Source organism: Pelobates fuscus, chromosome 7, assembly GCF_036172605.1.
Source record: "Pelobates fuscus isolate aPelFus1 chromosome 7, aPelFus1.pri, whole genome shotgun sequence".
Lineage (NCBI taxonomy): Eukaryota > Metazoa > Chordata > Amphibia > Anura > Pelobatidae > Pelobates > Pelobates fuscus.
The window spans coordinates 171,670,998-171,689,771 of NC_086323.1; the positions used below are offsets into that span (position 1 = coordinate 171,670,998).

The 18,774-nt window shown below is 41.6% G+C and overlaps 1 protein-coding gene across 1 annotated transcript in view; it reads left to right on the forward strand.

Moving 5' to 3' along the window:
- The window catches only part of LOC134568877 (protein Wnt-7a), a 54,697-nt gene extending 36,140 nt beyond the window's left edge, over positions 1-18,557 (forward strand). Inside the window, exon 4 of the mRNA XM_063427569.1 lies at positions 17,581-18,557. Within this exon, the coding sequence (XP_063283639.1) occupies positions 17,581-18,060 (480 nt within the window). The 3' untranslated portion in view covers positions 18,061-18,557. The remainder of the gene's footprint in view (positions 1-17,580) is intronic.
- The last annotated feature ends 217 nt before the right edge of the window (positions 18,558-18,774 follow it).

The window sequence follows — 18,774 nt, forward strand, 5'->3', positions numbered from 1 at the left end:
CATGCTGTGCTTGCTGTGTACTAGGAATTGTGTCCACAAGTGAAGGGCAAAGCAAGGACTAAAGTACAGGACTATATATTTGGGACTGTCACACCAAACTCAGGACTGTTGGAAGGTATGGTGAGAGAATGAGCAGCCACTCATCCCTACCCGTTTAGTGTATTAGGACTGAAAGAACAATGTGATGTTCTGTACATGCTGTCTATTGAGTGTACGTGTTATTACAAGAGACATCTGTTATAAAAGAGGTGCAGTTTCTTTACATTTGAACTGTTGCTTTCTCCCTAAAAACACCAAAACATTAGCTCGAAAATACAGTATACAGGATTGAAGAATGGTCTAATCTGGAAATGGAAGACATTTCAGATCTTGTACGGATTTCTGGCAACAGACACTCTGGCAAAAGTGCATTCCTGAGGAAGAGCTGATTAATTTTTCACTAAGAAATATCAGACGATTGCAGGAAATTGAGACCCACTTATTTTGGGCTTTAATTTTATTTTAATAGTATTACTTGGCAAATTTAGTAACCTGCCTCTGCTATTGCAGAGCTAGAGAACAGTTCTCAAACTGCACCACAACAGGTTATGGGTGTCAACAGTACATTATTTTAGGGTGTGCACTCAGTAAAAAATACTAAATCTATGCATTACTGATAAAGTATAAATGTTAAATATAATGTAAAAAATACATACACAGATTTGTACACTCTATTTATCATCATGTGTCAGATATATATTGTTTATAAATCGATGGTGTTAATACATAGTCTATAAAAGGACCAGCAAGATGTAACCCATTGAGACTTGAAGAGAGGAGATTTCACCTACAGCAGAGGAAAAGGTTCTTTATAGAAATAACAATAACAAATTTGTTCTCTGCCTTAAGAGGCTATTTTATCAGACTCTATACATATTTATAAACAATGTATTTTGGCAAAACAGAGTATTTAAAGGAACACTATAGTCATCTAAACAACTTTAGCTTAATGAAGCAGTTTTGGTGTATAGATCATGCCTCTCAGGTTTCACTGCTCAATTCACTGCCATTTAGGAGTTAAATCACTTTGTTTATGTTTATGCATCCTTTGTCAGACCTCCCCTGGCTCTAATTGACACAGACTGCATGAAAAAAAAAAAAAAAAACTGATTTCACTTTCAATCAGATGTAATTTACCTTAAACAATCGTATCTCTTTCTCTGTAAATTGAAATGTAATCACATACAGGAGGCTCTTGCAGGGTCTAGCAAGCTATTAACATAGCAGGGGATAAGAAAATCTAAATTAAACAGAACTTGCAATAAAGGAAGGATTAATTGTAGATGACTCTTTACAGGAAGTGTTTAGGGAGGTTGTGCAATTCACATGCAGGGAGGTGTGACAAGAGTTCATAAACAAAGTAATTTTACTCCTAAATGGCAGAGAATTGAGCAGTGAGACTGTAGTGGCATGATCTTTACACCAAAACTGCTTTATTAAGCTAGAGTTGTTTTGGTGACTATAGTGTCCCTTTAAGGTTATAATAGTTAATATGTGTGTAATAGCGTGTTGCTCCAAGGAGAAATCTGACTTCCACTAGTCAAAAAAAGTGCTTTTTGAAAGTACATACATTTTTGTTTCTGCCTTCTTTTGAATCAACTGCAATAACACAGATATGTGAAATGCTGAGTTTTTATTCAGCCTTTATGTCTATGTAGTTATGAAGATAATATATAACTTTATAGTCGAGGTGTTTTAAAAACTAACCCAAACTCTCCTAAAAGAGCCCATGAATACCACAGAGAGGGGATAAGAAAAGAAAAATGTTTCTACTCCTTGCACATGCTTATGCACAAGTTGAGGAGCCCACGTGCAAGTGGCCCAGAAAGGTCCAGATTGCAGGGCCGATGTCTGCCACAAAGACAAAATATGTAAGTATCAATCGAATTACCTCAGAGTTAAATCAATTACCACAAATTAATAGGACAGTTTACCACCACTCTGCAGGACGGCAGGCTTGGAGGTCTCCAACTCTATCAAGCTAAGCAAAAACATACTGGTAACAGCTGCTACCACAAACATGTCACTTTTTATAAAACATATTGGAGCAAATATAACAGAGAACAGCTACATGGGGGAGCCATCTTGGTTCCACTTGGGTTGTTGTTCCACATGCCTCCTTCAAGTATACTAATAAAGTTTATACCTCAGCTTTCAATACTCCTGGATCACAGTGTTTATATTAGTTTCAGTACATGTTTGCTTACCTAGACCTGAGCACCAGTTTTTGTTGTCTGCTTTGCTTGGCCCTGCATGAGGAGACTGGGCTTGCATTAGATTGTGTTGACTCTGCAATGGTGACTGTAGGTTAGTTCTCAAATAAAATGTAACTACACCATGGTAAACTGGAACTGGAATGGTTTTATTGCAAGATAATTTTTTTTATATAAAAAACTCCTTGCACCATAATTGCTACAGTGCATTGCGGGTTCCTCTAACGTTTCGGTCATTAAACCACAATGTATGCCAGGTGCAGATCCAGAGCTTAAACTTTAGCAGGGTGCACCACCATATCTTGTGACATGGCAGTAGAAAAAGGAAAAACGTTCTTATACATATAAAGCAGATATAACTGTAAACAGCGCCACCATCAGGGCATGACAACCCTGATGCCATGATAGAAGTGCAATCTTCAGTTTCCGGCATTTTCTCTCTCCAACTCTCACAATCCCCTAGCAGTCAGAGTTTTGCCGCAAGTTACCAAGGCAATGCTCCGCGCAATATGCAGACCGGACTCACAAGAGTTGGAGAGAGGAGCTGCTGGTTGCTGAAGATCACGATTGCTGGGCTCCCTCTTCACTATACATGCACATGGCAGCCTGCACAATGACACTGAACTCAGTGTCATTGTGCACACATGCATTATTAAAATAAAAAAGCCCCAAAGAATGCGCCCCTGTCCTACCGCACATATGTACGCACACGCACACATATGTACACTACACAAACACACACACACACACTGCATCCCATCCATTACACATCATACACTACACAAATACACAATGCATCCACTATGCACACACTGCATCCACTACACACACTGCATCCACTACACACACGCACTGCATCTACTACCCACACACTACACACCTCATGCACTACACAAACACACAGCATTTGCTAGACACACACACTCTGCACCCACTCTACACACAATACATCCATGTAGGGCACACTTGGGGTGGGCACCAGGGACCCAGACCTTGAGCTGTGAAGGGGCCCCAAAATTTCTGATTGCAGCCTTAACTGTGAGTTTTATTGTGATACAGATGTAGAATGTTACTAGACTTATGCACTGGGTGAAGCATTTTTCCTGATAACAGAAAATGTTCCAGCATCTAATTTTGGCCTAATCTTGGCTCAGCTTGGCAGAATTCTGGTACTGAAAAACTGATACTGCAAAATATATACATAATATAATATTATGTGGCCACCTGGTTCAAAGATCACGGGTAAAAAAGTAACCAATAGAGGGAAAACAGAAACAAAAATCTATATTTATCAAATATATACAAAAAAATAAATAATTTGTCTTACTTTGCTTTTTTACTTCCCACCATCTATTGCTCACTTGACCTGTGAATAATATCAACATTTAGTGACTATCCCCTAGACAGATTAATATTTTTTTCCATCATTTTTTTTTTAATGCGATAGAATCCAGAGTCACAAACCAAAACGAACACGTCCAGCTATTGCGTGTTTGGCTGGTTTGTGATTCAGGTACGTTTCGTCTCGAAGTTTGGGAATTTATCCAATCACCCGATCGCCCCTATTTGGACAAATTTCAGGAGACCAATCATGCATAGAGCTCATTACCAAGTATTATTTCTCTGGACTACCCTATATCACCTGTCCCCATACCTGCCAGTTCCTTCACATATTGCATATCATATACATTACTTTAGTACATTTTCTGTAATTTGTGAATGTGTATTTCACATTCTGCAGTGTTATGTTTGTGCATAGCATGAGACTGTGTTTCTATTTCTCTGTGTGTGGATAGCAATGAGATCTATTTGGGGGTAAGGAAAGGTTTAACTGGAAGAGGAATATGTGTGTAATAGCGTTTCTGGGGGAGGCAAGGGGTTACTTGGCATGGGGAATGTGCCAGCCTAATTTGGGCAGTTAGAGGGTTAATTGTCAGAGAAATTAGGCAATCTAAATTGGGGAGGGAGAGGTTGAACTGGCATGAGGTTGTAGGCTTTCGACTATAGACTTGGTTATTTGGCATTGGGAAATGGGGAAATAGAGGTTAATTGTCTGGAGCAGTTGGAGGCAAAAAAAAAAATCTTTCGCCAGGGCCCTCTGTTCATTAGTTCCGCTACTGGACATTGACTTATATGTTATCACTTGCATTTGTATCATGGTAGAGAATGATACAAAACTTTGCAGGGAATACGTATTATATGTGTTTGCTTGGCTGCACAACTTTAACAGAGTACAGATCATAGCAACCTAAGCTGAAAACATGTCTCTTTTTCACACCTTTCTCACACTCCCCCTTAAATGTAGAAGAGATAGATTTGTGTGAAATCTGATAAAATTCCGACACTACTGAGATTACACACAATATTTTGTTTTCAAGGGAGATCACTAGGGGAGATTACGTTTATCGGAGAACACTCAGATTGCATTATAAGTAAGGTAAACCATGACAGATACGTTCTGTGTCTTCTCAGACTCCGGAGATTACTAGACATTAATGTTCTGAATTATGGATGAGATTTTAACAGAACAAAAGCATAACTCCTAGAGATAAATTTTGCATTAAGCTACTTTTATCAGTTTCAGTTAATCACAGAAGCTGTTATATGTATTCTTAAATTCATTTTATCCTCCCTCTCATATGCGATTAAAATCTGTTTTGAGAATATGCGAAATAATCTCTAGATTAAATGTGAAACAAATGAACCATTCCATCTATCTGTAGAAAAATGACAATGAATTCCATTTTGTTGGACCCCATACCTAGAACATATTTTCAGTTGGAGCAGGTACCTGTGAGCTATCAGGAATCTCCTTTTTGCCGTATGATTTTCAGCTAGCTCATGGGATTAGATGGTTAAATATTAGAGCAGCTTTATCAGACTTTGTCAGCTATAATGTACAAATGATGGCAAACAAATGTGGACATTTGTTAATTCTGCTGATTTGGGGGAAGGAAGGTTTATATGAGATCTGTAACTCACGGGTCTTTTTTCAGTGTTACTTCTTTAAAGTCTGCTTTGTTTCAAATTGTGGCCCCAAAACTATGATGGTGTTCAGTAAAAAGTCAGGAGAGATCTGGAAATCAATTCCTGCAGCAGAACTCCACCAAGAACCTTTAGTCAACTATTCGCTGATAGTTCCTATAGAATGTCTCCTCATAAAGTTCATACAGCAGCTCTCCACAGAGCATGGCTGGGCCTGTTGGATTCTTGGTGGGTTGATTGAGAACCAGGTGACACTTAGTAAGGATAGTATTTTCCTGCCTTGACATCAGTGGTTGAACTGATGTAGAGAGTGCTCTGGTGCAAGAATAGTTTTGGGACCCCTGTAGCGCTAACATTAGAAAAAAAGGTAAATCCCCATCTGTCATACAAATCACACAATGCTTTGCCAGTTCCGGATCTACCATGTGCCCATTCGTGCAGAACTGTATTTCTGTGTAGTGTTGGCATGTTAATGCAGCTGTGTGTTTGTATGTACTGCTGCCATTTTAAAAGTAGAGGTGTACTTATGTGTAGTGTTTGAATGTGTAGTTGGCATTTTTTACTGGGATGTATGCACATATACTGCCCCACTCATACACACTGTCACATACACACATATACACACAAAGATAACACATATATAGACACTGACACAAATCCTATGCCATTTAGGAGTTAAATCCCTTTGTTTATGAACCCTAGTCACACCTCCCTGCATGTGACTTGCACAGCCTTCCATAAACACTTCCTGTAAAGAGAGCCCTATTTAGGCTTTCTTTATTGCAAGTTCTGTTTAATTAAGATTTAATTAATTAAGATCTTATCCCCTGCTATGTTAATAGCTTGCTAGACCCTGCAAGAGCCTCCTGTATGTGATTAAAGTTCAATTTAGAGATTGAGATACAATTATTTAAGGTAACTTACATCTGTTTGAAAGTGAAACCAGTTTGTTTTTTTCATGCGCGCTCTGTCAATCATTGCCAGGGGAGGTGTGGCTAGGGCTGCATAAACAGAAACAAAATTATTTAACTCCTAAATGACAGTGAATTGAACAGTGATATTGCAAGGGAATGATCTATACACTAAAACTTTTTAGCTAAAGTAATTTAGGTGACTATAGTGTTCCTTTAACACCTGTTATTTTTTTTATCTGGGAGAGGTGTCTTTAAACAAGAATACTGCATTATATGAGCTTTGAAACTGCTGTTTAGTGAATGAGTGATTGCACTGGATGTTGTATGTCAGGGGTGCTTACAAGGTAGATCTCCAGATATTTTAAAACTACAGCTTCCATGATTTTTCGTTATTCTAAAGCATTCTAAAGGCATGCAAAGCATCATGGTAGTTGTAGTTATACAACATATGTGGATCTACCTTTAGGTCTATATTTCTGTAACGTTTTAAAACAATCCAAGTGCTAGTAACATCTTGAAAGATTCAAGCAAAAATTAGCTTCAGGTATAGCATGAGATAGTGAAATGATACAATTAATGACAGATTAGGAAGTGAATTTCCTGTGTGTTCTGGAAGATCTCTCACTGAGGTCTAATGTAGGGAAATTTGCAGCACTTCATGGCAGTTAATATCTTCCCTTTCATCTCCAGTACCTTGATTATACAGCAAACACACTCCCTCTACTATTTGGAATGACAGGATTTCTTTAAAGATAAGAAGATAAAAGAACAATGTGTTCTCAATATATTTAGTAGAAATACCAGGATATTAAACACATCCTCTGTTAAATCTTAAGGAGGGTGTTAACCATCAATTTGTCTGTTCTCCTTGATACATATCTTGGGTGACTGATAAAGCCTCATGGTATCTGTGTATTCACTGCCATAGAAATGGTGTACTTTAGTAGCCCAGATGTTAGTGAACTACATTTCCCATGATCAGGGCTTGACACTTTAATTCCTGTGCTACTAGACTGGAGTAAAAGTTACTTGCCACTTCAAACCTGAAGAGGCCTCGGAACACTCACTAGGAATACATTTTTACTCATCGGGACTGGATTTTCACTTGCCAATGCAATGAAAAATTGCATTGGCAATTTTTATATAATGTTCATTCTTTGGTGTTCGTATGGGAACATTGCCTTGTTTTCTGTGGAACTATTTTAGGACAACACCTCATGGCTGACCGGTCAATACTTAATTCGAATGGCAATTCCAAACCACTGAAGGAATCTGAGTGCTATTTTGACAAAGTGGGCGCTCAGACTCTATCTAGTCAGGGATATGACTTTGTGGGGTTACTACACTACTATAATGTATTTTTGGGGTATTTTGTATTATTTTGTATTGTTTCCCATAACAGAGATAATTAAGTTATCCGATTTTGGGCTCAATTATCTCTCAGAGACAGAGACCTTTGGAAAGAAACCTGTGTGTTTTTGCTATGTGGACCCCATGCTAGGGGATGTGCATAAAAGCCGTGTGTGGCCAAATAAAGCTCAGTTGACTCCGAGAACTTTGTGTCATATAGTTACTGGGGGATAGGGGGAGATCTTGGATTATTACAGCTCTTTTTTCAGCTTCAAGGAAGGAATAGTGGAGATACCTAGTCGTGGTATTGAAGCTCCGCTACAAGAGTGTTTGCATATAGGCTCCCTATATGCAAACACTCTTGAAGCGGAACTTTGATACCACGACTAGGTATTAAGAGCCAGATTAAGAGCCCAGTGGGCCTGGTGCTGACAGTTATGATCGACCAAAATCACTAAAACAATCATAGCTCCCAAGCATCATGTATCTGATGGAGATGGTGTTGGAGGGAAACTCAAAGGATGCAGCTATACGTAAACACATACACTATGCTAATCTCTCTCTAATTTAGGCTTTCATCTTTCAAGTAAATCCATATCCCCTAACAGCAGAGTTCAGTGAAGCATGAAATCAATGGGCAGGGTAAAAGAGTGTGCCACTGGCACGTGAATCACGTGACCAGACCTGCCAAAAGAGGTGAACATGCCCAAAAAGGGGGCATGTCTGCCCAAAGAATTGGAAGGCCAGCCTGGATGGCTGCTCACTTCCTTAAACTCAACCTGTCCAAAACAGAACTTCTGGTCTTTCCTCCCTCAAGTGTTGCTACTCCCATGTCTCCCTCCAAGTCAACGCATCACCTCTGTTTTTGTTTTTCTTAAAGCTGGTATGATCATGTCATTTTATGTTCATTCCCTAAGACTCGTTGTTAATTGTTTGTTTAGCTAGTGTCACTACTCTCACTGATAATCTAGTAAATTTATGTTCATGGTTTATGACTTTCACCTATCTGATCCTATCTTTTTATCCCAAATGTTCTCTCCTTTTAGTTTTTCATCTCTAATTAATTACCTCAATAGCCCCATGTCTCCCCACCCATTATAGTGTGTTTTATTTATTTTTTTTTTTTTTCTAACCTCAGACCTTATATTTCAGACTGGGCCCCTTAAAACAGCATTAACACCCAGCACTCCCAAGCAACCAAGTCCTGCAGAATCTTCTGAGCAGAGGTATCATCTCTGGAAGATTGCCCACCCTACCCTCCCCACACCATCCCACCCCATGGTCAACAACTTGCTTATAGATAGTGCACATCAGCTGGTTTCCTTAAAACACCAATCAAGTCACCAAACCTCTCCTCACTTGAATTCAATTAACACACTGCATCCTTACATTGGCTTAAACACTCATTAATATTTGTGTGTGTCTGTATATATGATCTACATATCTATATAATACACATTTTCTCTAATGTTCTCCCTTTTATTTTTCACTTTAACACTAACTTCTCTGATCACTAAAATATCCCTATCCTTTCACTCACCTGTCCCTGGCAACACAATCATCATTACTTCCACCTTGCTCCCCTCCCCTCTCTATTCATCCCATGCACTCTACACATACCTTTCCAGCCTATCTCCACCAACTCCTCCCAAATCCTCTACATACATACCCTCCTACAAAACTTTCAAATCCTACTCCCACCTTCACTTCCTTTCTATCCTTCTGCTCCTAGCAGCTGGTGATGTCTCTCCAAACCCCGGTCCCCTCTCAACAAACACAGCACATACTAACCCAAGGACCCACACTAATCTCATACCCATCTCATGTTCCTCTAGATCCTCCTTCAATACTGCCCTCTGGAACGCACGCTCTGTTTGCAATATAACTAAATCCACTGCTGTCCATGACTTCTTTATTTCTCGTTCAATAAATTTACTAGCCTTAACAGAAACCTGGCTCTCCCCCTCTGACACTGCCACCCCTGCATCTTTGTCCTTCGGTGGTCTCCAACTTACCCACAACCCAAGAAACTCTGAATGTAAAGGTGGTGGTGTTGGGTTTCTCCTCTCCCCTCACTGCTCTTTTAAACCTCTTCCCACCCCCCCTTCCCTCTCTTTCCCATCATTTGAAATACACTCAATTCGCCTTTTCAAACCCTTCTCTGCTAACATTGCTGTTATTTACCGTCCCCCTGGTTCCACGCTTCTCTTCCTTGACCACTTTGCTGCCTGGCTACCCTATTTCCTCTCTTCTAACATTCCATCCCTAATTCTCGGGGACTTCAATATTCCTATAAACCCACCTTTGACCTCTGCAGCCACTAAACTACTTTCAATGACTTCCTCCCTCGGGCTATCGCAGTGGGCAAATTCTCCCACCCATGTAGCTGGCAATACCCTTGACCTAATCTTCACTTATGCATGTACAGTAACTAATATCTGCAACACTCCATATCCACTCTCTGATCACCACCTCTTATCATTTGCTCTTGCGTACCCCCTCACCCAACAACCTCAGCCTACCCCCCCTCAACTCAAGAGGGACCTTAATTCTCTTGATCTCCAACAGTTGTCAGCTGACATTGATTCACAACTGCTGTCCATCCCTTCCCTCTCCTGTCCTTCACTGGCAATCTCCATATATAACTCTACTCTTACATCTGCCTTGAACACTGCAGCGCCACTCCAAACCAGCACCTCGAGGAGGACCCGCCCCCAACCATGGCATACTAAATCAACGCGCTACCTGCAAAGATGCTCCCGTTGTGCTGAACGCTCCTGGAGGAAGTCTCGTACCCAATCAGACTTTCTCCATTATAGATTCATATTGTGTTCATACAGTGCAGCCCTTGCCCTTGCCAAACAGTCCTATTTTTCCTCTCTCATTAGTTCATGTTCCCGCAACCCCAGGCGTCTCTTTGACACCTTTAATTCTCTTCTTCGCCCTGCTGTGGCCACCCCCAAAACTAACCTTACTTCTGATAACTTTGCATGTTACTTCACTGACAAGATTGAACAGCTAAGGAAAGAATTCTCCCCTCCTTGCCTTTCTGTTTCTCAATCACACATAAATCATGCCTTTCCTACCCTTCAGACATTCTCCCCAGCTACTGACCAAGAGGTGGCTGCTCTTCTTTGCTCCTCTCGCCCCACCACTTGCCCGCTCGATCCTGTCCCATCTCACCTTATCAGATCTCTCTCCACTTGTCTCGTGCCTTCTTTAACACACATCTTCAACTGCTCGCTCTCTTCTGGCATTGTCCCTGCTGACCTTAAACATGCCACTGTAGTACCTATACTAAAAAAACCATCCCTCGACCCATCCACCCTTTCTAACTACCGTCCCATATCCCTGCTCCCTTTTTCCTCAAAGCTTCTGGAAAGACTTGTCTTTACCCGTGTGTCTCATTTCCTCAATTCCAACTCTCTCCTTGACCCCCTTCAATCTGGCTTCCGCCCTCTCCACTCTACAGAGACTGCCCTTATCAAAGTCACTAACGACCTAATCGCAGCTAAATCCAAAGGCCACTACTCCATACTAATTGTTCTTGACCTCTCAGCGGCCTTTGACACCGTTGATCATGCTCTCCTTCTTCAAACTCTTCAATCGCTTGGTCTCTGTGGCTCTGTCCTCTCGTGGCTTTCCTCTTATCTCTCCCAACGCTCATTCAGTGTCTCCTTTTCTAATGATACCTCCTCCCCTCGCCCTGTCTCGGTTGGAGTCCCCCAAGGCTCCGTCCTTGGTCCCCTTCTATTTTCTCTTTATACTGCCTCTCTTGGCAAACTTATTACCTCTTTTGGATTCCACTACCACCTGTACGCTGATGACACCCAGCTATATCTCTCCTCCCCGGACCTCTCCCCTGCTGTCCTGCAACGTGTCACTGCTTGCCTTTCTTCCATCTCTGACTGGATGTCCTCCCGCTTTCTGAAACTCAATCTCTCAAAAACTGAGCTCCTTGTCTTTCCTCCTCCTAATACTGATCCTCCTCTTTCGCTCTCCCTTCAAGTTTGTGGTACCAACATCAGTCCATCCTTGCAAGCGCGCTGTCTTGGCGTCATACTTGACTCTGGTCTCACCTTTGAGCCTCACATCCAGCATGTTGCCAAATCCTGTAGATTCCATCTTAAAAACATAGCCCGCATCCGCCCCTTTCTTGCACCAGATACTACCAAGGAGCTTGTCCATGCTCTAGTAATTTCCCGCATGGATTACTGTAACCCTCTCCTGATTGGTCTTCCCAAAAGCCGTACTGCACCCCTACAGTCCGTAATGAATGCTGCTGCTAGACTGATTTTCCTCTCTAGTCGTTTCTCTCACACCTCACCCCTCTGCCAGTCCTTACATTGGCTTCCTGTATGCTATAGGAGTCAATTCAAAGTACTAACTCACACCTATAAAGCACTGAACAACTCTAGCCCCTCTTATATCTCCTCACAGATCTATAGGTATGTCCCTTCTCGGTCTCTCCGCTCTGCCCGTGACCACCTCCTGTCCGTTGTCCGCACTCGTACGGCCAACTCGCGCTTGCAGGACTTCTCGCGGGCGGCTCCCTTCCTATGGAATAGCCTGCCTACCGCCATCAGACTCTCCCCTAGTCTTGCATCTTTTAAGAAGTGCCTTAAAACCCATCTCTTTAGGAAAGCTTATGGCCTCCAAGACTAACCAATACCTCACATACCTGTCTCTTGCCCTCTCCTAAAGGGCAGTCCACCTTATTTGATTGCAAATTCCTGTCCTAATGTGTTTTACACCCCACCTCCTATAGAATGTAAGCTCGATCGAGCAGGGTCCTGTTCAACCTATTGTTTCCTGTAAGTTTATTTGTAATTGTCCTACTTATAGTTAAATCCCCCCCCCCCCCCCCCCGGGGCGGGGCTTGACCGCGGAACGAAGCAGGCGCCATTTTCCACAGCTCCGACGGCGCTCTGCACAATCCACCGAATATCACAAAATATCCAGCCCATCCAATCAAGCCAACATAAACATCCACACACTGACGTCCTCCGGTGTCGGCACATGCCGTTCTTTGCAAACCCCGGACAAAACCGGCGACGGAAAAAGACCGCGGCCTACCATCTCCCTGCACGCCTGGAAGACCTGTTGGGGCGCATCCCCCTCCAGAGAGAGTGGGACTGGAGCACGGAACACCCCTCACCAGCACATCAACCCTCAGCCATGGGGAGACACTCCCAGAAACCTCAGCAAGGTACAACAAGCGATTCCCAAGACATTGGGGCTCTTTTGCAACGCCAGGCCCAGCCCAAAATGGCGGCCCCAGTATCCCAGGAGGTCCCTGTCGACCCTCATACCCAAACACCTGACCCCCCCAAGCTCACACCCTACCACAAACTGCAGAGATAACAGCTGCAGGCTTCCCTGATCTGACAGCCTGGCTACCAAGCAGGACATTAAAAACTACCTCACTGAATTTCGCCAGACACTAGCCACGGACATAGCAGTCATCCAGGCTGACCTACAGGTGGTTACAGACAGGGTCAGAGCCACTGAAGAGGACATCATGGATGTAAGGCAGGAAGTGTCCAATGTGAAGGACTCACTGCAAAAGGTCCAAAAGACGCAACAAGCTTTCACCGCGCACCTTGCCACGATGGAGGACCACTCCAGACGTAACAACCTGAAGATAAGGGGGGTGCCTGAGTCTGTCACCATGGCAGAATTGCCCCACTACCTGAGACGACTAACAGCCTCACTACTGCCACCACAACAAGCCAAAAAGCTTGCATTTGATAGCATGTTTCGCCTACCAAAATCACCAAGGGCCCCAACAACTGCAGTAAGTGACATCATAGTCCGCTGCGCTTTAGCCCAAGACAAACAGGCACTCTTCTCAGCCCTACGTAACCAAACACCTTACACATTTGAAGGTGCTGAATTGTCCTTCTACCAGGACCTATCCAGGTCCACCCTGCAATGGCGCAGAACACTCCTCCAAACTACGAGCCAACTGAGAAACGTGGGAATACTATACCAATGGACCACACCACAAGCTCTTACGGTGAGCCACAATGGGACCAGTCACAAGATCACCTCAGCTGAAGAGGCACCGGCATTGCTGCGGACACTGGGACTGTCCGCCCCTGGAGAGGAGTCAAGAAACCGGAGGGGAACACCAACCTGGGACCCAGCCACAGTAATCGCCTTCACCCCACGAGACCGCACGACTACAGGAACTGGGACATGACTGGGCTCAGAACCCAACAGGCAAAGGGCAGCTATGGACTGCACCCATTCCATTATGTTTTTTCCTTGTTTTATTAGCTCTTTCTGCTTTTTGTTCAGCCTCTGGCTAGCCATGGCTACCAAACCCAAAAAACCCTCCTTGCTTAACAACTGGCAAAGGTCTGTCCTCCATATGAGACCCTACAAAGAGGGGTAACAACACACAAGATAGACATAGGGCAAGATACCCACCATGACTCCCCCCCCCCCCCCCCCCCCCGCAGCCCCCTTGGTTAGGGGCACTAATAGCTAAAAAAGACCCAACCTCTATTAGCCGCAACTATTATATACACTAAACCAGAACACCTGCTCGGCACCTGAGGCACTAGCTGACACTCACACTCATGTACTTCAGCTCACGGCAAACTACACAACACTTGAATGCCAGTAGCAATTCCAATTGTTCTAGCATAGAGTTGTTCAACTCAGCTCTCAGACACGCCTGCCTAGCTCCCATACAGGCAGCACACACCCACAACCACAGGTCGCAGGGTCTGGATAGTGACGCTCTTGCAGCACCCACTAAATTGAAACACAAATCCCAGGGTGGTACCTAAACCTAATCTAACATGCTATAGCATACTATATCACAGCACGGGATACCCTCGATAAAAGCTAAACGTTTACTATTGTTATATTTGTGAAATGTATGGTTCAAGCCAGGATTCCTGGCCTACTGTTTTAGAAAAAAAAAAAAAATGGTGCAAATTTTTCAACATGCTCTGGACACGCAAACTACTTTTATTGCATTATCTGTCAATGCCACGTCTTTACCTGCATATGTTCTTTTCCTTGCACCACAAAAATAAAGAATTAAAAAAAAAAAAAGAAAAATAGTTAAATCCCCTCTCATAATATTGTAAAGTGCTACGGAATCTGTTGGCGCTATATAAATTGCAATAATAATAATAATAATAACCTCCACCTTACAGGCCCGCTGCCTAGGTGTACTCTGACCTCTCCTTCACCCCATATCCCGTCAATTGCCAAATCCTGCCGCTTCTATCTAATAAACATAGCTCGCATCCGCTACTATTTAACACCAGACTCAGCTAAGCTGCTGGTTCATGCCGTTGTTCTTTCTTGCCCTGTCTACTGCAATCCCCTTCACAGTGGTCTAACGTGTTCCCACCATTCATTTTCCACACCTCCCATACCTTCCCCCTCTGTCAGTCCCTACATTGGCTTCCAGTTGGATATAGGGCTAAATTTAAGATTCTGGTGCTTGCTTACAAGTTCCTACATAATGCAGCTCCCACCTACCTATCCTCCCTAATACACAAGTATGTCCCATCAAGGCCTCTGCACTCTGCCGAAGTCCTACGTCTATCCTCTGTCCGTACCCCCACATCTGATGCTCGCCTGCAAGACTTCTCTAGGGGTGCACCTTTTCTGTTGAACTCCGTTCCCTTCTCCGTTAGACTTTCACCCAGTCTCCACTCCTTCAAAAGCTCTTTGAAAACACACTTCTTCAGGAAAGCATATCATCTAAACTGTTATTGGGTTTTCACCCCCCCCCCCATGACTAATCTCCTGCAACTGTCAAAAATAACCTACTAAGTGATAACTTTTCTAGAAACCTATTTCATTACCCCTACTTTTACTCTTTGTGTTACTATACCCCACTCCCTCTAGCATGTAAGCTCATTGAGCAGGGCCCTCCACCCCTCTGTTCCTGTGCGTCCATTTGTCTGGTTACAATTACATGTCTGTTAGTACACCCATTGTACAGTGCTACTGAATTTGCTGGCGCTATGTAAATAATAAAATAGTAATAATAATAATAATAATAATGTATAAAACATGTTCTAGGCTAAAAAAAAAGCAAATGTTGATCACAGATTGGGTTTGCGTTAATACAATGGGGATTGGAAATGCCCAATCTGGTTTATTTCCTAAGTAAATTATTTAGAAGAGAATCATAATCCGTGTATCAGTCCCCTTGCCAGGTATGTCAGGGCCAGAATACTCTTAGCTCAGCTAGTTCCTGACTCAGCGGACATATTGTGCATTTTTTTCTTTATTCCTCCAAGGACAACCAACCCATTGGTTTGTTGATCCATTATACCAGCACACTCAGCTTTTTTCAATCAAACTGTTTATTCCCTTAGAGCGGTACTATTGTGTGGAGCTTGGCTGTTAATGAAATACAAGGATAGGAAATTTATGCTGTTTGGATGAAGCCTATTAAGAACACATGGGTGGACAGACAGTATATTGACTGTCTAAATCAGTAGGTCAGCTTGGTACCTAGTTAAAATCTGATAGGACAGTTGCAAGGTTTACTTATTTTTGTTCCCTATTATGATTTACAATTAAATAGGGCAGAACGCTTGTGTTAAACACTAATGTTGTGTATTTTTATTTTGGTATCATAGGAAATTATCTCTGTTTAACAGTGTCCTTTTAGAGTTTTACTAATATTTTAATCATAATATATAGAAAACATTTATTAGTAGAAACAGTACTAGTCGGCAAGATAAGGTCCATTAGGGAAATATTAATTTCTAATTCAATTAATGGAGTAGATGTATAAAGTGAGGCTTAATTTTGCATGAATATATGTGAAATTAAATTACCAGTCCCCAAACTTACATGAGCAGAGCTAGAACACTTTCCATAAACCCTGTTGACCTTTTTTTTATTTTGGAATGCAATAAAAAAATATTTTAGCCCATAAATATCTGCTTCATCTTTGATCCAGCACTGTCTTCCACCTTGCAGAGGGACACAGTTATCTGCCAATTTTCTGTTCTATCCGTGTCTGTACATTGCAGGTATTCTTTTCTGCCTGAAGTAACAGCCTGCAATACCTTGTACCAATGTTCACTGTTACTATACATACTGTTTGTGAATATTATATGAACGCTCAGATGGTCTTAACATTCCGTAAGCACATTTGTAGGAAGCTGCAATCCCCCAGAATTCTCTGGTTTCCTTGTAATAACCCATAAGCAGGCTATTTAAAACTTTTTAGTTATCAATTTAAATCACATCTGCCAAATGTGGCAAACTGTATTTTTGCCCATGTATCAGACCCGGCCTTGGAACATTTTATTCCCTAATATTTTTTATAAAGAATGGATGGATAAATTGAATATTTAAACTGGTCGAATTTAAATTTTCGTACTTCAGGTTTCCATGTACAAAGATTTTTATATGAAATTGCTCTTCATGCCTAATTGTATGCTAATTGTCTATCTCCTCTTCAGAAGGGTCATCGGTTGCATGAAGTCAAGTATAGTGTTAGGTGGGAGATCCTTTAAATGTAGCTGTGACAATATAATTTGTTAATTTAGTATATAGTCTGTTGAATTAAGTCATATGTAAAGTTAGATAAGAGATCTAAGATATAAACCCCTCAAAAGTGGGATCTTAAAACACTCAGTTTTTTAATTTGTATGTGTAAAATTAATTACTGGGAATAAATGAAATGTGGTAATGTGGTCATTCGATATAGAGACACTGATATGCATCAGCCATTGTCTTGCTTCAGAATGTAATGACCCTCACATAACCAAGGGCAAACTAAGAGAGTTTCAACATAATCATCTAAATAGAGACAGCTTTAAATAAGCTCAGTTTTTTTTCTAATCCTACCCAATTAGACAGGCCTAAAAGCCAGGCGTTAATTTCTACTTGCCAGAGTTGGATTTTCACTTGCCAGTGTATAGTGGAGAGTGAAAATTTTGAGCCATACCAGTCTAAATTTCCAGGGCAAATGTTTGTTATTTTTGTGTTAGCTTTTACTCTTTTTGTATTCTGTTTTATCTAAACACATTTTATAATTTGTAGAACATACATAATATATTTTATTTTTCTTTTTTATGATACAGATCCTTGAAGAAAACATGAAACTAGAGTGTAAATGTCATGGCGTGTCTGGATCCTGCACAACAAAGACATGCTGGACCACATTACCTAAATTTCGGGAATTAGGATTTGTCATGAAAGACAAATACAATGAGGCTGTCCATGTGGAACCAGTACGTGCCAGCAGAAACAAGCGGCCAACCTTCCTGAAAATTAAAAAGCCTCTTTCTTATCGCAAACCCATGGACACAGATCTGGTGTACATTGAGAAATCTCCAAACTATTGTGAGGAGGATGCTGTGACTGGCAGCCTGGGAACGCAAGGCCGAATGTGTAACAAAACAGCCCAGCACAATAGTGGCTGTGACTTAATGTGTTGTGGAAGGGGTTACAACACCCACCAGTACGCCCGAGTGTGGCAGTGTAACTGTAAGTTTCACTGGTGCTGTTATGTAAAGTGTAACACGTGCAGTGAGAGGACTGAGGTGTTCACCTGTAAATGAGAAGGTTGTCAAGCCGAACAAACCTGCTGATCATGGGATCTACAGCCGTACATTTGCACAGGTGCTCAAGAGTGGCTTCCAAAACTTTTTGATTTTTTAAAAACACCATTTCCACCACCCATTCCTGTATTGATAAGTACTCCTAATGTCATTGTTCAATTAAAGATGGGTGGAAAAAACTCATACAGTATGTAGCCAAACCTGAGCAAGAGACAGAGATGTCTCCATTTAACATTGCACATGGTCTTCTTTAGGAAAATGTTACAGAGCAAAAAAAAAATCTATTAGACTACTAGGAGAATGGAACTTACCAATGCTTTGATCTAGATGGTTATCACAAATACACTGACCACTTTAATAACATGGATGGGGTAACATGGAACTTGTGTGAATTCCTGCTTAGCGTTTGCAGATTTAGATTGTGAAAAAAATTTACTTTTCTAAGTGATTTCCATTCTCACAAAATGTAATTTAGAGTTTTCATACACATTGATGGCTCTCATCACTGGTTGATTTTTTTTTTTTTTTAAACACACATATATTTTTTTTTTAAGCTCGGTCATTATTGGCACAGTGACTTTAATATTTAACAATTTATAATAAACTAATAATTTATTTTAGAGAACAGAACAAACCTACTGCAGTTTGCAATACAATAGATTACACATTCTTCTTTCCAGGAGAAATATACTGGGGATGTATATAGTATGTATT